Source organism: Mustela lutreola, chromosome X, assembly GCF_030435805.1.
Source record: "Mustela lutreola isolate mMusLut2 chromosome X, mMusLut2.pri, whole genome shotgun sequence".
In the NCBI taxonomy this organism is placed as follows: Eukaryota; Metazoa; Chordata; class Mammalia; order Carnivora; family Mustelidae; genus Mustela; species Mustela lutreola.
The window spans coordinates 43290297-43318047 of NC_081308.1; the positions used below are offsets into that span (position 1 = coordinate 43290297).

The 27751-nt window shown below is 44.0% G+C and overlaps 1 protein-coding gene and 1 pseudogene across 1 annotated transcript in view; one reads left to right on the forward strand and one right to left on the reverse strand.

Annotated features, from left to right (window-relative positions):
• USP27X (ubiquitin specific peptidase 27 X-linked) overlaps positions 1–12084 on the forward strand; it is a 47382-nt gene extending 35298 nt beyond the window's left edge. The window contains exons 3-4 of the mRNA XM_059156790.1: positions 7764–8152; positions 8824–12084. Of these exons, the coding sequence (XP_059012773.1) occupies positions 7764–8152; positions 8824–11173 (2739 nt within the window). The 3' untranslated portion in view covers positions 11174–12084. The remainder of the gene's footprint in view (positions 1–7763; positions 8153–8823) is intronic.
• Positions 12085–21233: 9149 nt separating this feature from the next.
• LOC131820938 (CDGSH iron-sulfur domain-containing protein 2-like) lies at positions 21234–22126 on the reverse strand (annotated as a pseudogene).
• Positions 22127–27751: the final 5625 nt, after the last annotated feature.

Consider the following 27751-nt stretch of genomic DNA (forward strand, 5'->3'; position numbering starts at 1 on the left):
CCACCCAGGTGCCCACAACCAATGTTTTTTAATGTCACTCTGAAATTATGTATTTCATACATCTGATGCTTGATTAATGGTAGATTTTTTTGATGCACTTATTGTCCCAATATAGGCAAGTGGGAATTCCCCTCCATCTTGGGTCCTGTGTTCCTTTGACAAGACTACATTAGTCTTTGATATGGCTCTTGCTTTTTGGCAAAAACAAGATGTTCTAGGCTCATTTTGTACATTTCTTGTGACAGACAGATGAACAACTAATTATTTCTTGAAGGAGGATTGACTTCTTTTGGTGGGAAATGATATTTAGAGACCACAATCTGGGCTTAGATATACTCATTGCTACTATGTCTTTTCAGTGGACAGAGCTAGGAAACATTTATTTTTCCAGAAAGAGAAAAATAGATAGATAAGTTCATAAACTTCTGTAAGTATTTTTATTTCCCCAACTTTCTTACACAAAAGTTGGCATCTGTATAAAATATTCTATACTTTGCTTTTTCAGGTTAGCAATATATCCCAGATATCATTCCCATAGAGATGTCTGATTTCATAGTATTCTACATTTTAATTTACTAAAAATTTTTTCCCAGTTTTCACTGTGATTTATTCAACTGGTCCCCTAGTGATTGACATTTGTTGGTTTTTTTCCCAGTCTTTTGTTCTTATAGTGTTGCAATATATTGTTAATGTAGTGTTGCAATGAATGGCTTTGAGCATATGTCACCCTGTCCTTTAGCTGGTTTATCTTTGGGTTAGATTCCTGGAAGTGGGATTACAGAGTCAAACAGTGAATACACATGTGATTTCTCTAGACATTGCTAAATTTCTCTCTATTAATTCCAAATTTTAATATAATTTTGTTTGTATTGCTTTTAGTAGTTTTAAAAGGAACCAGATTTACTTGCAACCAGTAGTAAATAAGCCGTAGAGATCTAATGCACAGTATAGTGAATACAAGCAACAACTTTATATTATAATCATCAAACTTGCTAAGAGACTAAATCTTAACTATTCCACCACAAAAAGAAATGATAATTATATGATGTGATAGAAGTGCTATCACTACAATGGCAATCGTAGTACAACAGAGAAATGTATCAAATCAACATGTTGGGCACTTTATATTTATATGATTTTATATGTCAGACACATTTCACTAAAAATAAACCAAATAAATAAAAACTTTTTAAAAAATCAAAAAAATTAAAAAGGAATAAAATTTTGAAAAAGAACACAAAGTGTGATCGGGATTTTTAACTATCAGTTTTGGTAACAAGATGTACCGTTCCCACGCTTCAAACTTGAAAGAGACATTTAGGACAAACACAAGAAGTCAGATTCCACACTTCAGTGAGTAAAATTGGAGAATGTGTTGTTGATTGTGCTTCTGTCAAAGCTCAGGCCCAAGGCCCTGCTGCATCCTGCAGGGCTGACCTCCAGCACCAGACCCAGATTTGGGGATTCCCAAGTTTCCTTAGAGGACAGGGATACAAGGTTGTTTGCTTGGCCAGATGCTGTGCTGGAACACAGGAGGCCATTCAGAGGCCGGAGTATGAAGCCGATAAATAAGGAATCAGAAGTGTAAGTCACATGGGGCAGAAGTCTGAAGGATGATAGAGTTGCTAAAGGCCCAGGGAAGCTGAGGCACAGACTACCTCAGGCAGCAAAAGCTGCGGGAATGGCTGGTTAGAATAGGATACAGTGTAACCTACATCACTGCGCTTGATGTACATCCCTCACAACCATGACCTTGCCTTCTTGGTGAGCCTCCTTTTTTTTCGGCCAGAGAAGGGCCCCAGCCACTGGAATCACAGATATATAGGTTACCTGGGGCTAGATGTATACTTAAAGGAGACCTTGAATTCTTCCATTTTGTGTCCCTTGCACACCGCTCGGCCTGCTGCTTCCTTCTGTAGGGCTGGCACCACCTGGATCTGATGAGCCCTTTCCTCATTCTCTGGGTTGTTGGTGTGGCTCTAGGGATGCAGGGGGTGAAGCCTTGTCCTGCTGCAATGGCAAGTAGGAGCCTCTGAGCTGGATCCCTGGACATCATGGATGGGCTGGTAGGGGGGCTACTTCTGAGCTTAGTGAAGTGGTCTAGGTGAGATGGGAAGAGCCCTCCTCACCAGCTCCTAGACCCAAGGGCTCTGGTGCTGAGTGTACTTGCCATTTCCCCCTGTCTTTAGTCTAGTAAAAACTTGCAGACCACGAACGGGATGTCAGGGGCCTGGATAAAGTAGGTGTCAGACCTCTCATAGTTGATGGTAGGTATCTTCTGAATGGGAACAGGTATAGAAGCAGAGAGTAAGCACAAGGAAAGTCAAGCTACTTAAGGATTTTGTGCTGCATTTGTACAGTGAGAATAGTATCAGTACCTACCTCATCAGGGTGTTAGGAAGTTTATGTAACTTAGTAAAATACTCCTAAAAGTGCCTGGCATATAATAAATCATCAATAAACGTTAATTATTTGATTATAATTATTGTGTGTAAATCAGGAATCATATCATGCCAATCCCTTGCTACTCCCCAGCCAAATGATTCCTACTGCTAGTGGGAGAATATTAAAAATCTTATACAATGGTCTGCAAGGCTGCAGGTGATCTGGTCCCTGATTGTGTCTCTATCCTCATCTTATATCACTCTCCTCCTTCTTGATCACCAAACTCAAGCCATTCTGGCCTTATTTTCATTTCTTAAAATTATGAAGCTCCTTTTGGCCTCAGGACCTTTGCACTTGCTCTATGCTTTTGTAATCAGGAAAAAAAAGTTTAAAAAAATGAGACACTAAAATCCAGAATCAAGAGAAGTTTGAGGGGCACCTGGGTGGCTCAGTGGGTTGAGCCTCTGCCTTCGGCTCAGGTCGTGATCTCAGGGTCCTGGGATCGAGTCCCGTGTCGGGCTCTCTGCTCAGCAGGGAGCCTGCTTCCCTCTCTCTCTCTCTGCCTGCCTCTCTGCCTACTTGTGATCTCTCTCTGTCAAATAAATAAATAAAATTTTAAAAAAAGAGAAGTTTGAGAATACTGACTACATAATAATCTTAAACATCATAAGGTTAAAAAATGAAATAAAATACAACAGTCAAATGACAAATGGGAAAAATATACTAGAGTATGACCGACGAAGGGTTAATAGCCTAGTGGTAAAGAATCCAAACTCTAGATTCTGACCACTGGGTTTGAATCCCAGGTCCATCATTTATTGGCTGTGTGACCTTGAGCATCACTCAATCTCTCTGTGTCTCATTTTCCTCACCTCTAAAACGAGGATGATAACAACACCGACTTCCTAAAATTGGAGTAAAGGTTAAACCTATTTAAGAGAACAACTCTTGGCATATTTCAGGTGCCATATAAGTGTCATGTATTATTGTTAATAAGAAGCCAAAAAATAGGCAAATGATGTGAACAGATAGTTCACATGAGCAGTAATACGAAATAGCCAATAAACAATTGAAACTATGGTCATCTTCACCCATAATGAAAAGCATGCATTCATTTATTTCACAAATAGTTAAATATGCATTAAGTGCCAAAGAGGCACTGGGAATAGTGAACATTTTACTCTCGTGGAGTTTATAGTCATTTTTTATATGTGTGTGTAATATTTAACACATCATGTGGTGATAGTGTTTTGAAGGAAAAGCAGATATGGGGTGTTATTTTATATAGAGATCAAGGAAAGACTCTGGTATTTAAGCAGCAATCTGAAGTGAGGGAGAAAGCATGAGGATTTCTAGGAGAAGAGCTTTCCAAGCAGAAATAACAGTAAAGGCACAGGCTTGGAAGCAGGAGCCACCTTAGCTTTTTGAAGGAACAGCAATAAATCCAGTTTGTTTGGGGCAAGGCTGAGTTGAGAGGAAGTGAGGTCTAAGAGGCTGTGGTCAGACTCTATTGGCTTTAAAGGCTAGGAAAGGACTTGGGACATGACTAGGAGTGAACTAGAAAGCTTGCTATCATTTAGAACTGTAATCACTTATACATGACTGTGATCCAAATAACAAAGGCTCCAACAGGATGATGTTTCAAATGTGTTATTGATTCTGACACTGCCGACAACAAGACACCCCATTACTGTATGTAGCACCAAGAAAGGAAAAAAAAATGCCACCAAATATAATCATAAACTGTCAAAGATTTCAGAGATGCTGAAACAAGAAAGAGGTGTACCTCTTATCTTAGAGTTGGTAAAATATGGCTTTTTTTTTCCTCCCATAAGAATAGGTCCAGAGGTAATCTGTTTTCTGGTAGCAGAATGGCTACTCAGCTATAATCATTATATCCTCATTTTCAGGAGGAAGAAGGAGAAACTAGGAAGGGGGAAGATGCCTTTTTTTCTTCTGTATTGATTTTGTGAAAGTCTCTCCCTTAAAACCCACTGGAATTTTTATTGGCATTGCAATGGCTGTGTAGATCCACTTGGGAGAAAACGGCCTGATGCCCAATATAGAGTGCTACATTGTAGCTCAATATGTATGTTACAGTCTCATTTATATTTCATAAAAGGTTAAATGTATAAGAATAAAGGCATAAGGATAAATGGATAAATGTATAAGATAAATACCTAAGATAAATGTATAAGAGAAAAGGATAAATGTATATAACACGCACTCCCCCTGCTTGTATTTGCATTGAAAAGTTCACAAAGCATACATAAGAAACTGTTAACAAGTAGTCATTTCAGGGGAATAGATTGGGTGTGATTGGCAGAAACATGAGAGGCTTTACCCTTTTGTGTTATGCTTCCTTCTAAACCCTTTTTAAAAACCACAGATTTGGGGGGCACCTGAGTGTTGCAGTCAGTTAAGCCTCCGGTTCGGGTCCTGATCTTAGGGTCATGAGATTCAGCCCCAAGATTGGGGCTGCCCGTGAAGTCTGCTTCAGATTCTCTGCCTCTGCCCCTCCCCAAAGTGCTCGCTCGCTCTGTGCTCGCTCGCTCTGTCTCAAATAGTCTTTTTTAAAAAAAAGATTTTATTTATTTATTTGGCAGAGACAGACACAGCGACAGAGGGAATGTAAGTAGGGGGAGTGGGAGAGGGAGAAGTAGGCTCCCCGTGGAACAGGGAGCCTGATGTGGGGCTTCATCCCAGGACCCCTGGATCACGACCTGAGCCACGATCAGACGCTTAATGACTGAGCCACCTAGGCGCCCCTCAAATAAAGTCTTTTTTAAAAAGCCCCACAAATATTGTATATATTAGTGTTATGATAATAAATATAAACCAGCAAACTTAAAAGTGGATTGTGTATTACCCGGGGATAGAGGTATTCTTTATGGGGTAAATTAGCAGAGTTTTAAGAGAATCAACTTCTACTATCCTCAAATTTCCTATTTCCTAAAATCAATCTGCCAGAGAACACACATGTGGTGGCAGAATCAAGCTGGTTCTCTCTTCCATCTCCTCTTTCGCAATGGTCCTTTTTACATTTTACAAAACAAAGCATACCTTTCACCTATCCTGATTCTTACTTGGGTGCACTGCCCCAAGGTATAAAATCCACAGGGCTCCAGAGACAGTGCTGAACACTGTTGTCAAGGGTGAAGAAAATAAAAATCGCTCTAACAAATGAATTGGGATCAAATCCTTTTGCAATTCAGATGGCTTCGCATAAAACTGAAGGAAAACCCCATGGAGCTGTCAGCTGATAAACCAGGAAAAATAATTTTGAAGACAAATCATTGTGTAATCCTCCCCCCTGCCCCACAGATCTCCAAAGGAATTCAGAGACTTGAGTAACATTGCTAAAACAAATGTCCATTCCCTTTTAGTTATTTATATAACCAAGGTTCCTGTGTGCTAACGTTTAACCAAACACAAAATAGAAAAAGAACTGATGCTGAATCCTGTCTCATTCTAGTGATAAGCAATATTTATCCATAGAGACACCCATTAACTTTTTTCCAAAAAAAGACCTCTATCTTTAATATATTTTAATTTTTACATTTAATAATTACCTATCAGAATTTTAATATACTTACAATTTTTTGCTCCATCACATTCTAATACTAATTGTCATAATAACTCAAGCAAGAGTAAATTTTGACACAACACTTAGAGCTTTAGGTTCACAGGAACATTAAAAAAGCATTTAAATAGAAAAATATATTTACATATTTTGCTGCAGGGAAAGATGATAAGATTATCAATAAAGTAATTTTGAGTGCAAAAATATATATTATGTGGGTAAAATTCTATTAGAATAGAATGAAGAACTTAGGGAGAAAAGGAAAAATGTACAGCTCCCAACCATCAAGAACTCGTCTGTGAATTTTTAAGATGGATGATGGTGGCTCTCAAATCATTAAGGTAATTAGGTTCCAATTTCATGTAAAATTGTAACATGACAATTTTGTTTGTGAATGTTAGTATTTGTCAGGATTCACATTATTTGCAGCTGACATTTCTGATGCAAAATTTTAGATGTCAACACAAAAAGATGTGTAAAGGAGCCCAAGGTTAAAAAATATTTTTAGAGTGTATTTGGATATAAACCAATAGTTTTAGAGAAACGTACAAAGCATGTTCAAGGAAGTGTCATATACTCTTTTGCCACCTTGTGGTCAGAACCGTGTTCAACCCCAGTCATCTCAACTATAATGAGGAGGGGTCTCTCCTAAGTCAGCCCCTTCTGCTAGCCTTCAGTCAGATCTTTGTGAGGTAGACGCAGTGACATTTGCCAGGACTGAATGGAGACACATGGAAGCAGGCTGACGCACCCCCCCACACACACACCACACGTGATTCACAGCAAAAGCAAAATGCAATCAGGAAAAAAACGTTAAGGAAGTACAACAAAATTTTGACTTTTCTCATGAAGACTACTTTAAAAAAATCAAATGTCAAACTGTTTCCGATATTTTTTTTTCTTGATTCTTTTGTTTTTGGTGCCTTTTCTCTTCTGGTGACCTAGACACTTCCTTAGTCTGCCTTTTGGGGAACCCAGCCCTGATTGCGGCCCTGGAGCCAGCTTGTATGGTTTTGCGCTGTCCACAGCTCCCAGTACAACACCCAGATTTGGGCTGGAGCTGAATACCCCTTCGCTGGGTGAATGATGGCAGAGTCTCGGGACTTCCAGAACTTGCTGGACATGTGGGCTTCTGCGGGAGCTTGATTGGGAAGGCAGTCAGGTTGCCATGGTTAGTCGTCAAGGGTGGAGGGAAGACAGTCTTAGGCACATGGAGATCTTTCGATCTTTTTGATGTCTGTCACTTTGCGGAGGTGGGATGACCGTACCCTCTCCAGCCTCACTCTGCTTCATGACCTCAGTCATTTTCAGCAGCCGCAGCAGCGTGGGGCGGTGGGGAGCAGGAGGATGCCTTCAGTGGGTGTGCTAGTTGCAGTTCCTCCAATTGCAGGCCACAAAGGGCAGGCATTTATTGGAAGGATGCTGGGGTGCTTCAAGGAATTGAAGCAAGACTTGACTTAGGAAGGAAGGGCACCAGGGCAGCTCCTGGGGACTTTAGCTGTATGGGAACCAAGCATCCTATCCTCCTTCAGGGCTCCTAATTCTTGACAACCAACCCCTGACACTAACCACGGGAGGCCTAGATACCACCTCCTCCTTTCAGGAAGGGGCCAGGCTGCGGGGCCATGTCCAGTGCTAAGCAAGCAGAAGTCCCCTAGGGTATACTCAGCTAGCACGGCCCCACGAGCCAGGCCGTGTGTACTGGGCCAAGGCCAGCCATCCCAGGACTCCGGGAACGGACTCTTCCTAGAACACCCTCTTCTCGATCTTTGAACACTGGCTATCTCCTTTCCAGCTCTGTCCTGACTCCCTGGGACCAGCACCTGTGGCCACTTTGGCCAAGCGCCAGCAGCCCTGCGGGCAGGAGCTCTCCGAGGCCCCCAGACCCAGGCCCACCCCCTCCCCCTGCCAGCAGCTCCACTACCGCCCCCACCCCTCCCCAACTCCCACCTGCAGCCCACCCGCCCTGCCCCGGGGCTCTGCCAGCCTCAAGGGGCTTGGGGCGGTGTCTTCCCCTTTCTCAGCTGTAGGGGAGGTGCGGGCAGTAGGCACGGCCTCGTGGTGCCTTGTCCCTCCCGCTGCCCCCGGGCTGCTCAGCGTTCCCTGGGCCAGAAGGCCGACTGCCAAATCCTCCTCATGCCCGCCCCCGCCCCCCGCCCGCGGCCTTGGGAGCCCGAGGAGGAGGTGAGGGGCAGGCACAGATTCCGCAGAGCACCGATAAGATGGGCAAAGGGACGTGCCTCCTCGGACCCAGTGGCCTTGGGAGCTGGGCCCCTCGGGATCTGGGGTCCAGGCCTGTCCCCAGATTGGCCCTGGGGCTTCGTCCTTCTCGGGAGGGGCAGAACCCAGGGTGGGAGGGGAGCCTGGCACGGGGCTGGGGGCAGGCTCAGCTGTGGAGATGATGGCCTATCATGGTCTCTGACCGTTCCTCAGGACCTGGCTTCTGAGGGCCCATTTCGCAGCCCCAGAGACGTTTCTGGACTTGGCGATTCCTCAGTCCCTGGCCCCGCAGTGCTGGGGGAAGCTGCATGGACGAGGGGAAGGACGACGAGAGGGGAGGAGACGATGAAGGGGGTCAGAGCTGCGATTGGAGCCGAGAACTGGAAGCGCCTTAAAGAGACTGCGCGGTCCCCGCCCCCCTTCCCGCCAGCCTCAATGAATTAGAGCTGTGTTTCCCAAACTTGCCTGATCATAAGAATCCTCTCGGGCCCCAGTTAAAGATACAGGTTCCGGAGCGCCTCCCTTCGCGATTCTGATTCAGTAGGTCTGCGGGTGGAGCCGAGGAATCTGTAATTTTAACACGCTCCCCACGTGATTCTCGTGAACAAGCAAGTTTGGGAAATACTGAATTAAAGGAAACGGGGCCTGGCTGCCGGAGCGGCCTCCGCTAGGGGGCTACGGCGGGAGGATTCCCGGGGGGCGTCGCCTGCTTCCGCCGCCGCCTCCTTCAGTGAAAGTCCCTTTTGGGTCCAGCTGTCACAGCCGCCGCGCTCCCTCAGGCCGGGCGGGGGACACCCCAGGTCTGCGTGGCCCCCGCGCCGCCACGCCCAGTGGCCGCCCGAGCCCTGCGAGCAGGGGGAGGAGCCGCCGCCAGTGGAGGCGGAGGAGGTAGAGGAGGCGGAGACGGCGGAGACGGCGGAGAAGGCGGAGAGGAAGGTGGAGGCGGAGGCGAAGGTGGAGGGGAAGGTGGAGGCGGCGGGGAAGGTGGAGGCGGCGGGGAAGGTGGACGCCGCCGGGAAGGTGGAGACCGCGGAGGGTCCGGGCCGCCGGCTTGAGCTCAAGCTGGAGCCCGAACCCGAGCCGGTACTGGAGGCGGAGCAGGAGCCGAAGGGGGAGCCGAAGCAGGAGCTGGAGGATGAGAACCCAGCGCGGAGCGGCGGTGGCGGCAGCAGCGACGAGGTTCCTCCCCCCACCCTTCCCTCCGACCCCCCACGGGCCCCCGATCCCTCTCCGCGGCGCAGTCGTGCCCCCCGCCGCCGACCCCGGCCACGACCACAGACCCGGCTCCGTACCCCGCCGCAGCCTAGGCCACGGCCCCCGCCCCGGCCCCGGCCCCGGCGCGGCCCTGGGGGCGGATGCCTGGATGTGGATTTCGCTGTGGGTCCACCAGGCTGTTCCCACGTGAACAGCTTTAAGGTGGGAGAGAACTGGAGGCAGGAACTGCGGGTGATCTACCAGTGCTTCGTGTGGTGTGGAACCCCAGAGACCAGGAAAAGCAAGGCAAAGTCGTGCATCTGCCATGTGTGTGGCACCCATTTGAACAGACTTCACTCTTGCCTTTCCTGTGTCTTCTTTGGCTGCTTCACAGAGAAACACATTCACGAGCACGCTGAGACGAAGCAGCACAACTTAGCCGTAGACCTTTATTATGGAGGTATATACTGCTTTATGTGTAAGGACTATGTATATGACAAAGACATTGAGCAAATTGCCAAAGAAGAGCAAGGAGAGGCTTTGAAATTACAAGCCTCCACCTCAACTGAGGTTTCTCACCAGCAGTGTTCAGTGCCGGGACTCGGGGAGAAGTACCCGACCTGGGAGACAACCAAACCCGAGTTAGAACTGCTGGGACACAACCCAAGGAGGAGAAGAATCACGTCAAGCTTCACCATCGGCTTAAGAGGACTGATCAATCTCGGCAACACGTGCTTTATGAACTGCATCGTCCAGGCCCTCACCCACACGCCCATCCTGAGAGATTTCTTCCTCTCTGACCGGCACAGATGTGAAATGCCAAGCCCTGAGTTGTGTCTGGTCTGTGAGATGTCCTCGCTTTTTCGGGAGCTGTACTCTGGAAACCCGTCTCCTCACGTTCCTTACAAGTTGCTGCACCTGGTATGGATACACGCCCGTCACTTAGCAGGATACAGGCAACAGGATGCCCACGAGTTCCTCATTGCAGCCTTAGATGTCCTGCACAGGCACTGCAAAGGGGATGACGCTGGGAAGGCCGCCAACAATCCCAACCACTGTAACTGCATCATAGACCAAATCTTCACAGGTGGCCTGCAGTCCGATGTCACCTGTCAAGCCTGCCATGGCGTCTCCACCACCATAGACCCATGCTGGGACATCAGTTTGGACTTGCCTGGCTCTTGCACCTCCTTCTGGCCCATGAGCCCAGGGAGGGAGAGCAGTGTGAACGGGGAAAGCCACCTGCCAGGAATCACCACCCTCACGGACTGCCTGCGAAGGTTTACGAGGCCAGAGCACTTGGGAAGTAGTGCCAAAATCAAGTGTGGTAGTTGCCAAAGCTACCAGGAATCTACCAAACAGCTCACCATGAATAAGTTACCTGTTGTTGCCTGTTTTCATTTCAAACGGTTTGAACACTCAGCCAAGCAGAGGCGCAAGATCACTACCTACATATCCTTCCCTCTGGAGCTGGATATGACACCATTCATGGCCTCGAGTAAAGAGAGCAGGATGAATGGACAGTTGCAGCTGCCAACCAATAGTGCAAACGATGAGAATAAGTATTCCTTGTTTGCTGTGGTTAATCACCAAGGAACCTTGGAGAGTGGCCACTACACCAGCTTCATCCGGCACCACAAGGACCAGTGGTTCAAGTGTGATGATGCCGTCATCACCAAGGCCAGTATCAAGGACGTTCTGGACAGTGAAGGGTATTTACTGTTCTATCACAAACAGGTCCTGGAACATGAGTCAGAAAAAGTGAAAGAAATGAGTACACAAGCCTACTGAAGCAATACGCAGACCTACCCGTCATGGGAGATGGCAACACCCGTCCGACAACTGGCATCGAGATTTAAAGGACCTACTTGTGTGGCCCATGGGCCCGACAGAGTAAGAATTGAACAGTACCCAGTGTCTGAGAGGTCCTGGTTGGAAGAGAAATAGACGGGGCGGGAGAAGAGGCTCTAGTCTAAGCAGTCCCTTGAAGGAAAATTCAAGAGCAGGAATGCTCTAGGCAGGGAAGGCAGGAGCAGGGAAATCCCGACACTGGTACATATCCTATATTCCTCCAAAAGATTGTGTGGTAAAGTGTGGGGTGGGAGGGGGGTGGTGTGGGGGGGGTGTGTGCCCTTGTAACCGTAAAACATCTTTCTCCATGGGTGTTTCAGCTTCAACTGACCAATCACATAACAGTTATATGTTCGGCAATGGGGGTGTGGGTGGAAAGAAAAGTATATAAATGCAGCCCATGACCTGTATGGGTATGAAAGCGGAAAAGTGGAGGAGGCAAGGATATCTCATTGACAAACACCTTTGCCAGTTTCTTTGTATTCGTGATTTTTTGTGCTATTAAATGCAGTATTAAAAAAAAAAAAAAGAAAAGCCCGTGGGGCTAGTGAAAGAAGAAGAAAGAAGGGGGCTTGTATAAGGGGAGCGATTGCTCCAAAAGTAGAGAAGACAAAAAAAAAAAAAATCCTGTAAGATAAGCAACCAGCACAGACAGGCCTCAGCTAAGAGTATAGTGTGTGAGTGTTAAAAAAAAAAAAAAGCTGTATGATATACTTGAGCAAATCAATGAACCTCTTTGCGATTGTTTTCTCATCTGTACAATGCAGATAATTCCTACCTTAAAGGGTTATTGTTAAAGATTAAATGATATAAAATGTGTCAAAGTATAAAGTAAAAGGCTTGGAACTTTGTAGGGGCTCAGTAAACGTTTGTTGGATCTGAAACTTCTTTGGACCAGGACCAGAATGCATCAGAGGTGAGGATCAGTCCTCCCCGAGACCGTGGATGGAACGGACATGCATCGTATCACGTGCAGTCTTTCTCTCTCTCTCTCTCTCTCTCTCACACACACACACACACACACACACACACACACACACTTATAACCCTCCAACCCTGTCTACCTGGACCCCTAAGGCAATGGAGTCAACTATGGTCCCCATATAAGCGCATTACAACCAGTGCCACGCCAGGGGTGGGGGGAGGGGGAGGAGTGCCCCAACTGTCTCCCAAAGTCATTCCGTCCATTTAGAAGACCATCGTGTTTTCATGACTCAGCACCCTTGTGATGGGACTCTCAGGGCCAGTATGCTGCCAGGCCTCCCCATGAGTGTGTTTGCTGGCCCTTGCCTTCCCTGAGCATTATGCCTGTGGCTATAAGATTCACCTGCAGGCATAGATCCGTAGGACTATTTTCCAAAGCTCGCCGGTCTGCCAGCCCAGGGATATCGATGGAGTGGCACCTTGGTCTCTAAGCCAGAACAGATAAGACAGATGAGATGTGCCCAGGAGGGGGTGAGCACTGGCGCTTCCTTATTTTCTCTCTAGTGCCAGGTACAAAGGGACCTATAACCTAGAAAATCTTGGGGGGAGGGAAACTGGATCAGACCCATGGGGCTTGGATCCACTAGCTCTGGTAAAAGGCTGGCCCCCCACCCTCACCCCTGGGGCTTCCCAAATCTACTTTCTGGTCCACTCCTTTGAGAATACAGATATATTTCTGTGGTTGTGGGTGCAACCCCAGTGGGATCACAGATTTTTCTTTAGGACAGGGGTTGTGGCTCTTCTCGTACCTGGGGCTGCATACTCGGCCCTGGCCCAGAGTAAGAGATAGTCAAAATACTTACCTGGGTGACTCAATGAAGCAATACACCTTCCTTTCATAACCGAATTTTTGCCAACACCCGGGGCCCATGATCCTTCAGGAGAATATGTCAAAAGTGTTATTTTTGGTATCTTGTAGGATGGGGGAGATCAAACAATGAGAGGCCTCAGGTGTCACTTGGCAACTTAATGCAGGGTATCTGACCACCTCTTGGGAAGACAGCCATGTCCTCACTCCTCATCTCTGTCACAGGAAGAGCTCAGGAAGCCATGTGCCACCAACCTCTGCTTACAGAAACTCTCTTTTGCATTTTTCAGCTTGTTTAGTTGGAAATGGTTTAAACCCAGGGCTAAGTGGCAAAAGTAAAAATAGTATAGCAGATTTACCAGATTCACTGATTGCTAACACGTATGCACACTCCTAAGTAAGTGTGTGTGTGTGTGTGTGTGTCTGGACCATATGATGGTAAGTTACATGCATCGTAGCCCTTTGTGCCTAATGTACCTCAGCATGCATTGCCTACCAATGGGCATGTTTTCTACATCACGGTATATAGTTAAGAGCATCAGTAAATTTAACATTGATCTAGGGGCGCCTGGGTGGCTCAGTTTGTTGAGCGACTGCCTTCGGCTCAGGTCATTATCCCGGGGGCCTGGGATCGAGTCCCACATCGGGCTCCCTGCTCAGTGGAGAGTCTGCTTCTCCCTCTGCCTCTGTGATCTCTCTTGCTTTCGTTCTCTCTCAGATAAATAATAAAATTTAAAAAAAAATTAACACTGGTCCAATACTATTATCTGATCTCCTGTCTGTACTTCAGTTTTGTCTGTTGGCCCAAAGACCTCCTTAACAGCGCTCCCCTCTCCATCATAGGATCTGGTCTAGAGTGAGGTATTGCTTTTAGTTGTCATGTCTCTTTAGCCTCCTTCAGTCTGGAACACTTCCACAAACTTACTTTGTCTTGTATGGCATTAGCATTTTAATAGACTTTTCCTCATTTTGGGTTTGTCTGACACAGAAAGTGTCTTAAGTACCCTGCACTCAGGAATAGTCCTAGGAGCTAGGAATGGCCGAACAGGCTGGGGCTGACCCACCCGTCTCCGCTGGTGCAAAGCACGATCACCAGAGGGAGCAGCTGTGCCTGGCCCTTCCTAATGGAAGCACACACCTCTAGGAAACACCATTGTCCCTCAGCAACAGTGGAGCCATTCAAGCCCAGCCCTTCACCCCTACCTGTCACCAACTCCCAAACTGAGCCACTGAATGTAATAGCATCAGCCAGGGCTCGCTTGCGGATCACACCACTGTGGGACCCGGGGCACCAGTGTATTGGGCAGGTATGTGTTACCTTGATTTCCAGTGGAGAGTCAAGCATGTCTGGCCCCTTGGGTGGGTACCGCTGTGGTGGGGTCTTCTTGGCGGGGGTGGGGGGGAGACCAGAACGGAATGCCCTTGATGCCTTTAGCCTTTATCAATGTTCCCTGCCCCCCCTGCCCCGCTCCCGTGGTGGGCACAGCAGCAGTGGGGAGGGCGGCAGGGAAGGGGTGAGTTCTTAAACAGCTTCGGGGGCAGCGGGCAGGAAGCTGGGGCCCAGACTAAGTAAGGAAAAACATGGATTTGGGCGCCTGGGTGGCTCAGTGATTAGGCCGCTGCCTTCGGCTCAGGTCATGATCTCAGGGTCCTGGGATCGAGTCCCGCATCGGGCTCTCTGCTCAGCAGGGAGCCTGCTTCCTCCCCTCTCTCTCTCTCTGCGTGATTTCTCTCTGTCAAATAAATAAATAAAATCTTTAAAAAAAAAAAAAACATGGATTAGGTCAACAACAGATGGGGTTGTGACTTATGGGTGACTTTCAGACACATCTGGGCTATTTTACGTGATGGCTGGGATTCCGGTGTGAGCAAATGTGGGCTAGAGCTGGTGAAACTCAAGCTAATGTTTAACTCCGACTCCATCTACTTGCACAAGCTGGGAAGGCCAGGGGAACTTGGTTCACATATAGATTTATGATCTGGGCCCCGAAGGGCACAGACGGCAGATGAGTGCTCACGACGGGGGTTCTTATCCACTCAGAGAGCTCAGAATGAGGGACCAAACAATGCGGCCCTTCCCTTTCACCCCTTGTACATGCCTCCCACAGTTTTTTTAGCCTAACCTGGTTGAAAATTCAGGACCCCACCAACTTCCAATTTCCTGAAGTAGCCAAATGCTGAGACTTACTCTGGTCCACAGTTCACATATGCAACTGCCTCACTTCTTCCCCATCCACGGGGAATCCTGATCAGGGATGTCATCAACCAAGAGGTCTTTTCCAATCAAGAAAAAACAGAGTGGCCCCCATTACAACTCGTGTTCTCATAATGCAGTAGAGTGGAAGCCAGACACCTCTATTTTCGCCAAATGTATATTCACACCCGGAAGTGAAGGCCCTGTCCTCTGAGACTATGAAGGTCAGGGCCCACAGCTGTATGTCATTACACACTGACCTTTCCAGGCAGGTGATCTGATACCATTTTAAAACTCTTGTATTAAAATGTATCAATTATATAGGAGAATGCATGTATCATAAGGGTACAATTCAATGCATTTCTAGGAACATAAGGGTACAATTCAATGCATTTCTAGGAAATGAACAGATCCCTGCAAACAACATCGAGGTCAAGAAACAGAACATTGCCATAGTGAGGCCCCACTTCTGCTTCCTTCTAGTCAATAATAACCCCAAAGAGGAATCCCTATCCTGACTTCTTCCACTGTAGATGTAGTACCCGAGAGTTGCTTTTTTTTTTTTTTTTTAATATGCCTTCTATAAATGGAATTGTTCAGTTTGTATACTTTTGTGTCTGGCTTCTTTTACTCAACATTTTAGGGGCTTCAGATCTGAAGTCCTTTTGTCAAGAAAAATTCTGGGGAGTGTCACTCTTTCTGTCTAATGAGCTAAAAGTGAGAATCCATACTCCTCCTAGTGATTGCTGATATACTGAATCCATTCAAAGTGACCTAGGCCATTGCAAAGTTGGACCTTGAGAGTGTGTCTAATCTCAGGTATAAGAAGATGGTGGATAGAAAACAGTCTTCCAGAGAATCTTGGGATAATTTGCCCCAGAAATGTTGCTCTTGGGCCCTGTTCTGTTTAATAATCTTGGACCACAGCCCCAGTCCAATAGCTCCTGGATGGGATGCCTATTCTGGTAAATCCTCAAATTTATATGGGCAGCAGAGTCAATTGGAGGGCTTAATACATAGATTATTGGGTCCTGCCTCCAAAATTTATGATTTCAGTGGATCTGGGAGGTGGGACTCTAGAATTTGTATTTCTTTTTTTAATATTTTATTTATCTATTTGACACAGAGAGAGAGAAAGACAACAAGAGAGGGAATACAAGCAGGGGGGGTGGGAGAGGGGGAAGCTGGCTTCCTGCCAAGCAGGGAGCCCGATGCGGGGTTCGATCCCAGGGCCCTGGGATCATGACCCGAGCCAGGGGCAGACGCTTAACGACTGAGCCACCCAGGCACCCCAAGAATTTGTATTTTTAACACATTGCCTGGTGATGCCTCTGGTTCTGGGATGGAGCTTCGAGAACCAGTCATCTGTTCAGTTCGCTTTCACACTGAGGTCCTTGGAGCCCAAGGACTCTGTGAAGATGCTTCAGTGCGCACCTTGGAGAGCACCCAAAGAACAAGGAGGAGGGTACATTGGTGAAAATCAGGAACTCTTAACCCCACTTTTGACCAGAGCAGCTCCCCTGTTATTTATTTTAGATCTTGGGGTTCCAAGTAATACTTGAAGAAAAAGTTCTGCCCCTAAAATTTGTAAAAGCTGAAAATCGCAGCGCTAAGGAGCTGAATACCCTGAGGGAATGATGTATTTTAAACTACATGGGTGGTGTATCTGGGAAATAATCCACCGTGCTCTGGAGACCTGGCCTCCTGTGTGCCCTTAAACTAGATGGTCCTGGGCAGGGGGGGACTTGGTTTCCTTGGAACTTAAAGAGGTGCAGATTTATGAGGATGGAAGTGATAAGGGAAAACAATTATAAATAAGGTGCCAAGTCATATGAATAAAGAATTTTTTTTTTTTTTTTTCTGGCAAGAGAGCACACTAAGATGACATGAACAGTGTAAGGGCCTATTTAGCTAGAGCAGCTCCATCCTGGCCCTGCCCCTCCCCCTTCAGGGAACTTACTTAAAAACAAGTCCTGGAAACCAGTCCCAGGTAACAAAGCCCAAATACAAAGATGGGTCAGGCCAAGTGGAGGCATTCAGTCAGTGGGGGCACATACTGTCTCCTAGCTACCAAAGAGTATGGGCCCCGCCCTTTGGGTGACTTTTGGGCGCCCATTCTGACCAAGGTAATAGGCTAATTCAAATATCTACTATAGAGTAAATTGTAATTCAATTGGTCACTTATGTGTGACCTAGCAGGACTGTGCAGCTTTCTCTGTGTTACAATTTCATTGGTCACCTGTGCGTGGCCAGGCCCAACCACATGGCCTTTGCTCTATAAAAGCTAGTCTATAAGGCAGAGGGTGGTCGCCTCTTTGCAAGAGACGTCCCTGGCCGGTCAGTTTGATTCTTGATGCTTGGTGCGAAATAAAGCTTTGCTTGACCTTCGCTTTGTATCAGTCTCGCTCCTTTGACCATGGAGCCAACAAACAGCACTCACCAACTCTGAACATATAGTAACACGAGATACATCTCGTGTTCTTTTTTTTTTAAATTTTATTTATTTATTTGACAGACAGAGATCACAAGTAGGCAGAGAGGCAGGCAGAGAGAGAGAGGAGGAAGCAGGCTCCCTGCTGAGCAGAGAGCCCGATAAATACTCAATCCCAGGACCCTGGGATCATGACCTGAGCTGAAGACAGCGGCTTAACCCACTGAGCCACCCAGGCGCCCCTCCCTCTTACCTTCTTCCTTCTCATGCTCTCTATCACTCTCTCTCTCTCTCAAATAAATAAATAAAATCTTTAAAAAAAGAGAGAACTTATTTTAAAAATAACTATTGAAAGATACACTTCAGGAAGAAGGAAATTGAAATCAGGTAGAAGGGGTGAATAGGTGGCAAGGAATAGTGAACAAAAATTGGTAAATATGTGGAAATCTGAGTAAGCATTAGGTGTATGAAACAGTAATAATGTCGAATGAGCTGGAGATATAAAAACAAGCTGGCACCAAAAACATTGGAGCAAAAAACATCTAAGACAGCAGGAGGCTATTAATATTTAAAGCATTTTAAAGCTCTCGTATTGTTTGTGAGAAAGGTATGGGCATTGCCTGAATTCAGACCTTGTTAAGTCAAGTATAAACGTTTAAACATTTAAGGATATGGGCTTCTAATTTCTGGCAATGGCAGGCTTGGTTCTTTGGTTCGACTTGCCTGTTGAAGTAATGGAATATGCTGCATAAAATCTTTCAAAACCAATTTAAAGGCCCTGATGAGCTGATAGGACAGAGGGAAACTTCTAGGCCAAATTGAGATGAAAGCTTGTAACCACACAAGTAAGCAGAATATGGGCACCCCCCCCCCCACCAAAGCCAATTTGCTCTGAGGGTGTTTGCCTCCATCACTCACCTGAGCTTTGATTCAGTGGCCACACAGAGCTAGACAGGGAGAGAGGACTTAAGGCTTAGGGCCAGCCCAAGGTTGGAGTTTAATAAGAGAACCTCTCCACAATGAGCTGATACCTCCAAGGGCCTATGTCAGCCACATAAGGGCAAACCAGAATGCAACAGCCCTCTGGCCCGACAATCCTAGAGAAATTGTACAAAAGACTGCCTTGGCACCAAGCAGAAGTCTCTTGCTTAAAAGTAAGGGGAAAACAGGGCGCCTGGGTGGCTCAGTGGGTTAAGCCGCTGCCTTTGGCTCAGGTCATGATTTCAGGGTCCTGGGATCGAGGCCCGCATCGGGCTCTCTGCTCAGCAGGGAGCCTGCTTCCCTCTCTCTCTCTCTGCCTGCCTCTCCATCTACTTGTAATTTCTCTCTGTCAAGTAAATAAGTAAAATCTTAAAAAAAAAAGAATCTATTAAAAAAAAAAGTAAGGGGAAAACAAGAGGAGGGGATGCATATGTCTTTTTGAATTGGTGTTTTCGTTTTCTTTGGGTAGATACCCAGTAGTGGGATTATAGGTTCATGTGGTATTTTTATTTTTAAGATTTTTATTTATTTATTTGACATGCAGAGATCACAAGTAGGCAGAGAGGCAGGCAGAGAGAGAGGGGAAAGCAGGCTCCCTGCTGAGCAGAGATCCTGATGTGGGGCTCGATCCCAAGACCCTGGGATCATGACCTGAGCCCAAGGCAGAGGCTTTAACCCACTGAGCCACCCAGGCACCCCCGGTATTTTTATTTTTAATTTTTTTGAGGAACCTCCATACTATTTTCCCCAATGACTGCACCAATTTACATTCCCACCAAGAGAGCACGAGGGTTTCTTTTTCTCTACATCCTCGCGGGCACTTGTTTCTTATGTTTTCGATTCTAGCCATTCTGACAGGTGTAAGGTGATATTTTGTTGCAATTTTGATTTGCCTTTCCATGGTGATTAATGATGTTGGACATCTTTTCATGTGTCTGTTAGTCATCTGGATGTCTTCTTTGGAAAAAATGTTTATTCAGGTCCTCTGCCCATTTGAAATTATTAATTTATTATTTTTTAAAAAGATTCTCCAGTAAGTTTTTTTTTGCAAACTATTTGGATTTTGAGTTTTATTGGCTTACATTGTTATACAGAGAAAAAATGTATGCAATTTTGAACACTGAGCTATTTATAATTTTAATATGATTTCACATATATTTTGTTTATTTCTAATTGAGCTTCAGCTCTTAAGTTTATTATAAGTATTCTTGCCACCCCACTCCACCCTGTCAACTGAGTCAAAGAGTTCAAGATACATGCACAAAACACACACGTAAACAGACACAAACAAGCCTTTTGTAAAGTAAATAAATATTTTGTGATGTAAATAACTGTTCCTTTTTGGAACTTTCTATACCCAGTTGAAGTCTTTTTTGACATTGGGATATTAACACTTATTAGACACAATCTTTATAAAGCAAGGTATTTATCTTCTTTTTTTTTTTAAAGATCTTTTTTATTTTTTTATTTGTGAGAGAGGGAGAGAGAGAGCATGCACAAGCAGGGGGAAGGGTGGAGGGAGAGGGAGAAGCAGACCCACACTGAGTAGGGAGCCCTAGGTGGGGCTCAATCCTGGGACCCTGGGATCATGACCTGAGCTGAAGGCAGATATTTAACGGACAGAGCCACCCAAGTGCCCCAAGTGTTTATTGCTTTGAAACTCAAATAATTCTTCTTCTTCTTCTTTTTTTTAAAGATTTTATTTATTTATTTGAGAAAGAGAAAGGGCACAAGTGGGGGGTGGGGAGGGGGCAGAGGGAGATGGAGAAGCAGACTCCCTGCTGAGCAGGAAGCCCCATGTGGGACTCAATTCCAGGGCCCTAAGATCATGACCTGAGCGGCAGGCAGATGCTTAACCAATTGAGCCACTCAGATGCCCCTCAAATAATTCTTGAGAGGAGTATTTTTCTTATTGATCTAAAAAGAATGGTATGTGGAAGGCCAAAGAGGAAAAATCACTTCAAATGGTCAAAACAGAAGAAGACTGAAAAATAATATATTTACTAGCATAGGGAGACAGGTTTTTTTTTTTTTTTTAAAGATTTTATTTATTTAAGAGGGAGAGAATGAGAGAGAGAGAGCGCACACGCTCACAAGAGGGATAAGGTCAGAGGGAGAAGCAGAATCCCTGCCAAGCAGGGAGCCCAATGCGGGACTTGATCCCAGGACTCCGGGATCATGACCTGAGCTGAAGTCAGTCTATTAACCAACTGAGCCACCCAGGCGCCCCACAGGGAGAAAAATTTTAAGTATAGATTCTATTGATAATACTGATATTCAAAGGAATAGCTTTGGATTCATTGTCAAAACTCAGATTTTTCTCGGTCAGTTAAGGCCAAGAGTGTTGGTTTTATTTAGGAAGATACATTAAGTCTTTGAAGTAAGAATGATTGGGTTGTACAACTTAGTTTCTATGTAAGTGACAGAATATACAAGGTATCAAATATAAACAATAGTGTAGCAAGAAAATAAACTAGCAGAAACAGTTACTCAACCAATAGCAATAATTAAGACCACCATTTGAAAGAAGACATCCTCTACACAAAGAATAAAAACATACTGTTAAAAGATTTTACAGCACACAACTGGATTCAATCCTAATTCATAACTGTTGCACTTCTTTCTTCTTCAGTATGAGAAGTCCCATGTTGTCTTCTGTCAATTCCTTGTGTTGATTACGTGAACCATCACAGGCAGGAAAGTCTTTGAACACTAAAACTCACAATAAGCTGTTTTAGTAAGACACAAATCTTTGGGGCACCTGGATGACTCATTCGGTTTAGTATCTGCCTTCAGCTCAGGTCACGATCTCAGGATCCTGGGATCGAGTTCTGCGTGTGGGTCTATGCTCAGTGGAGAGTCTGCTTCTCCCTCTCCCTCTGTACTCTCTCTCTCACTCTCAATTAAAACAAAACAAAACAAAAAACTTAGAAAAAAAAGACACAAGTCTTCATCATTTTGGGACTTTCCTTTTGTATATTAAGATGAATCAAGCTATCCTTCTGTCATTTTTGATTCTGGAGGAATGGACAAATTGCAAGATAGCCAAGTAGTACAAGTGCACCAACGAAAGGCAATAATCGAAGCCATTCTAAAACTCTGAGCTGGGTGAACCTGGTAATGCTCTCGGGATGGGAGCTGTTTTAAAGATTTTTTTTTTAAAGATTTATTTAAGAGAGGGAGAGAGAAAGAGAGAGCACACAGAGGGGTGGAAGGAGAGAAGCAGACTCCCCGCTGAGTGTGACCTGAGATTGTGTCCCCCATGAGATTGTGACCTGAGCCAAAATCAAGAGTGGGAGGCTTAACTGGCTGAGCCACCCAGACGCCCCTGGGGAGCTGCTTTAGCTACACAGGGAGCAGCACCTTTATGATAGGGGCCATGCTTTCCAGTACTGTCCTTGACAGCAACATCTACTCCTCTCCAGCCACCTGCCCCCCACTCTCCAGTGCAGCTGCTGGGTCTGCAGGGGGAGAACAGAAGTGGCAGGCATGCATCCTGGTCAGGGCTCTGGAGCAGGCAGATCTCTGCCCATTTTTAATGAGATTATTTGGGTTTTTTGGTGTGAAGTTCTGTAGGTTCTTTATATATTGTAGCTATAAACCCCTTACCAGCTCTATCATCTGCAAATATCTTTTCCCATTAAGTAGGTTGTTTTTGTGTTTTGTTGGATAGTTTCCTTCTCTGTGCAGAAGCTTTTTACTATATGCATCACAGCACTATTTATAATAGTCAAGATATGGAAGCAGCCCAAGTGTCCATTGATAAATGAATGGAAAAAGAAGAAGGCATATATATATGAAATGGAACATCATATATATATGAGATGGAATATCATGCAGCCATAAAAGGATGAAATCTTGCCATTTGCAGCAATATGGATGGAGCTAGAGGGCGTTATGCCAAATGAAATAAATCAGGCAGAGAAAGACAAATACCATATGACCTCACTTGTATGTGGAATCTAAAAAATAAAACAAATGAATGAACAAACAGAATCAGATCTATAAACACAGGGAACAAACTGATGGTTGTCAGAAGAGAGGAGCATGGGGGATGGGCAAAAATAGATGAAAGAGAGTGGGAGATACAGGCTTCCAGTTAGGGGATGAATAATTCATGGGATAAAAGGTACAGCAAAGGGAATAAGGTTAATCATATTTTACACACACCATATATATTTCCTAGCACCCAAGTATTAATACATGCATTTTTTTTCAAGCGTAGTTGGAATACTAACCACATTCTAGGCTAGAAAACAAGTCTCAATACATACATGGCATTAGTTTCATTCAGAGTACCTTCCCTGATTACAATGAAATTGAGTTAGAACTAAAAAGCAACCATAACAGCAAAAACTTGTAAAAAGTTCTTTGGAATGTTTAAAAAACACTTTTGTATATAACTCATGGATTAAAGGCAATTCATAATCTGAATTAAGAAGTATTTACAACTGAATGGGGCACCTGGGTGGCTCAGTTGGTTAAACGTCTGCCTTTGGCTCCTGTCGTGATCCTGGAGTCCCAGGATAGAGCCCTGAATATACGGCTCCCTGCTCAGCGTCGAGCCTACTTCTCCCTCTCCCACTACCCTTGCTTGTATTCCCTCTCTTGCTCTCTATTTCTCTGTCAAATAAGTATATAAAATCTTTGTAAAACACCAAAAACAACTTTCTACCAATAAATATAAAATTATAGATGAACAATTTTCTAGAAAATATAACTTCGCAAAACTTATTTAAGAAGAAATAGAAAGTCTAAAAGATATGGACAAATACAAGTCTTCTGCTGAGGTGGGAGACTGGCTGATGATGGGGGAGAGGAGGCAGATTCTGGGTCTAATTGCTTCTTCTTTTCTGGGGAAGGAACTGACCCTTTAATTTATTGAGGGCTTATGACAATGTCAAGAATTGTACTAAACCCTATACATGCATTATCTTTCTCTCTTTTTTTTCTTAAAAGATTTTATTTATTTATTTGACAGAGATCACAAGTAGGCAGAGAGAGAGAGGAGAGGAAGTAGGCTCCCTGCTGAGCGGGCCTCCATCGCAGGACTCTGGGACCATGACCGGGGCCGAAGGCAGAGGCTTTAACCCACTGAACCCCTCCAATCCCTTAACTGGCGCCCCGCATTATCTCTTTGAATTTTAACAACTCTTTGAGATTCTATTATTATAATCTACATTTTAATTTATTATTATTTTTTTATTATGTTATGTTATAATCTACATTTTTAAATTGAGACAGAATGTACATCTTATAACCCCCCCTTTTTAAAGTGTACACTTTGGTGGATTTTAGTTTAATCACAGGATTACACAATGATCAGCATTATCTAATCCCAGAACATTTTTATCATCCCCAAAGGAGACCCTGTCCATTAGCAGTCACTCCATTCCCCTTTCCCCTCAACTCCATGCAACCATTAATCTAAAACCTGGCTCTATGGATTTGCCCATTATGGACATCTCTTATGCATAGCATCATACAGTATGTGGCATTTTGCGTCTTGCTTCTTTCACTTTGCATGTTTTCAAGATTCATCTATGTTCTAGCATGTATCAATACTTCATTCCTTCTGTAGCTGAATGATGTTCCAGTGCATGTATTCGCCACATTTTGTGTTTCCATCCATCAGTTTAGGGTCATCCCCTTCAAGTGGAAAGCAGTCAACTTGACAAAAACTTTCTACCACAGTTGTAGAGGAACCCAAATATGGGCCAAGTGGTATGGGACAGGGCAGTAACATCACCTCATTCAAGAGAGTTTGCAACAGACTAGCAGAACTAATAATAGAGAGTGCAACTGTGTTGCTAGAGACAAGATCAGTAAACAAAAATTAAGCATGCTTACCTACGAGCTACCACCTATTAGAAATTTTTTTAAAAACTTTAAGCAACAAAATGCATAAGGTTTTGAAGGGATATCTAACAAAAGATGCAAAATGTATATGGAAGATGTTAAAATTTTCCTTGTAGGGATGTGTGGGTAGCTCAGTTGGTTAAGTGTCCAAATCTTGGTTTTGGCTCAGGTCATTATGGTTGTGAGATTGAGCCCCACATCGGGCACTGTGATCAGCATGGAATCTGCTTCAGATTCTCTCTCCCTCTCCAGTCCTCTCTCTCTCTCTCTCTCTCTCTCCTCTCTCTCTCATAAACAAATAAAATCTTAAAACAAATAAAATTTTTATTGTAACATGTAAATATTATCTTAAAAATGGAGAAATATGGCATGTTCATGTATTTTTAAAATCTCACTAATGTAAAATTCAAAGTTAATCAATAAACATCCCCAAAGGTTTTTTCATCTAACTAGAAAAACAAAATTTAGGATTCATATGAAAAAACAAAGGTCCATAGGCAGCCAGAATAATTCTGAAGGAGAAGAAGGTACAGGACATAGATAAATAGATCAATGGAGCAGAATAAATAATCCAGAAAAGAAAATCCACATATATATGGAAACTTGGTACTCAAAAGGGGTAGCATTACAAATTTGTGGGTAAATATAGGTCATTTAATAGATCTGCTGGGGCAACCCACATGGAAAAATTTAATTCAGCCAGTAATTGTCATCATAACCCCCCCCCCCACACACACACACACAAACTTTCAGATAAAAACCTGTATGTAAAGAAAACAGGATGTTTAAACTTTAAAAAGAAAATATAGGAGGGGGTGCCTGGGTGGCTCTGTCTGCCTTCAGCTCAGATCATGATGCCAGGGTCATGGGATCAAGCTCTAAGTCGGACTCCCTGCTCAGTGGGGAGCCTGTTTTTCCCTCCCCTCAACCCACCCCGCTCATGCTCTACCTCTATCTCTCTCTCTCTCAATAAATAAATAAAATCTTTTAAAAAAGGAAATATAGGAGAATATTATAACCTCAGGTTCTCCTAAACAGAACACAGCAAGCAAAAAATGCAGCACAAAGATTTTTGATATAACTCGAAGCCAACAAAATCTTATTTGCTTTGTATAGAAATTCTATACAAATTCATCTTTCTATTTATATATAAGTTCTGTCAGTTCTTTGAAGAATAAAGTTTTATTTATTATTGCAAGAGAAAATTCTGTTAATTTCATACAAGCTGTTAATTTTACGTCAAAAACCAATTAAGAAATTTCAAATAGTTAAATAGGTACTTAGGTCGGTCTTTAACGTCAATATTAAGAGAACATATAAGTTAGACAATTTTAGGAAAGCCATATGCATTTTGAGCTAACTGATGTCTATGTTATTTTACATAATAGTCCAAGGCACAGTAACAGATATTTGATTATATAATAATTTTATTATACAAAGATAAGAATTGTTTGCCTACAGAGCATTCATATTAAAATAATTTTTAAGATTATATTTAATTTTTAGCTGCTGAATTCCATTTAGACTATAAATCTTTTAAGAAAAAGCCTTATTTGAGAATTTCTCATATCTTGTGAAGATGGAATAAAAGCAAACTGTCATCTTTTCCATTGTCAAAATTTCACATGATGGAAAAATCCCAAAACCTTGTGCAATATTCACCGTAAATCTTCAGTTCATCCTTAATAAAGATTATAAAGAGTTCAAATAAATGGAAATAAGTTAGAGAAAAATGAGGATTCCCTCAAATAGCTCATTCTTTCATTGATCTCAGTTGAAAGTGAGTATTTAGTACTGAACATATGCGCTCTAGTCAGCATAGAAGGAGTCCAGCTGCTGACAGTGTTGAGAAACTCGTATTCTTGCACTATGTCCAAGTGTTAAAAGTCCATTAATAAAATTGTAATAGTAAAATGCTTACTGATAACATTGCGGAAGTATGGGACACCTGGGTGGCTCTGTCAGTTAAATATCTGCCTTTGGCTCAGGTCGTGATCTTGGGGTCCTGGGATGGAGCCCTGCATCAGGCCCTGCACTCAGTGGGGAGTCCGCTCCAGAATTCTCTCTCTTACTCTGTCCCTCCCCCGCTCATCCTCTCACTTGTTCTCTCTCTCTCTCTCTTTCAAATAAATAAATCTTTTTTAAAAATTAGAAGTATTCTTGTATTCCAGTAGTTTATTCTATGATAATGATACTTGGCTTTGGCTTTAACTTTGACTGAGCGTCATTCATATATGTTCTGTGTACTTCTATTATCCAGGATATAAAAATCTCTTTTATAAAGCAGTAAGAAGGATGCACAAGCCCATGGAAAAAATGAGCAACAGATGAATAGGCAATTTGTGGAAGAGGAAACCCAGCTGGACAATATTAAGTTGTACTAGCAATTAGGAAATGCCAATTAAACAATACCAATTAACCATTCTCATACTCATCAGATTGGAAAATTTTAAGCCTGAAAATACCGAGTTGGCATTGGCAAGGATGTTAGAGTAATTGGGATTTTCATACACTGCTTGTTGGAATATATATTGGTACCCCTTTAGAGTACTAATATATATTTTTGGAGGGGGTTTTTCATTTTGTTTTTTTTTTCTCTCACAGATTTTGAGAGGGACATGGTACCAGCCAGCTACTGAGCTTCTAGGCATAAACCCTAGAGAACTCTTGCATTCAGAATATTGCTTTTTATAGTAAAATTTCCACCAGTGAGGGAAGGGATGAACAACTGTTGGTATCTTAACACAATTGAATGCTTTATAGAAATGAAAATCAATTAACTTGATCTATATGTACCACCTGGATAAACCCTACAGACATAATATTGAGGGGGGGGACCAAGTTTGGAGTTGATACGTAGAGTTTGATGTTGTTTATGTAGATGTAAAAATTATACCAAACAGTACAGTTTTTATGGATGCATAGTGGAAGTATAGAAACATTGACAGGAAGAATAAAAACTAATTTCAGAATCATGGTTACCTTGGGGGAGGGGAGAGGGGAAGGTATCTGAAAGGAGTACAAAGGGGGCCTCATTTGTATCTGGAACATTTTATTTCGTTTTTTAAAAAAAGATTTTATTTATTTATTTATTTGTCAGAGAGAGAGATCACAAGCAGGCAGAGTGGCAAGCAGAGGCAGAGAGAGAAGCAGGCTCCCCACTGAGCAAGGAGCCTGATGTGGGACTCGATCCCAGGACCCTTGGATCATGACCTGAGCTGAAGGCAGCGGCTCAACTGACTGAGCCACCCAGGAATCCCA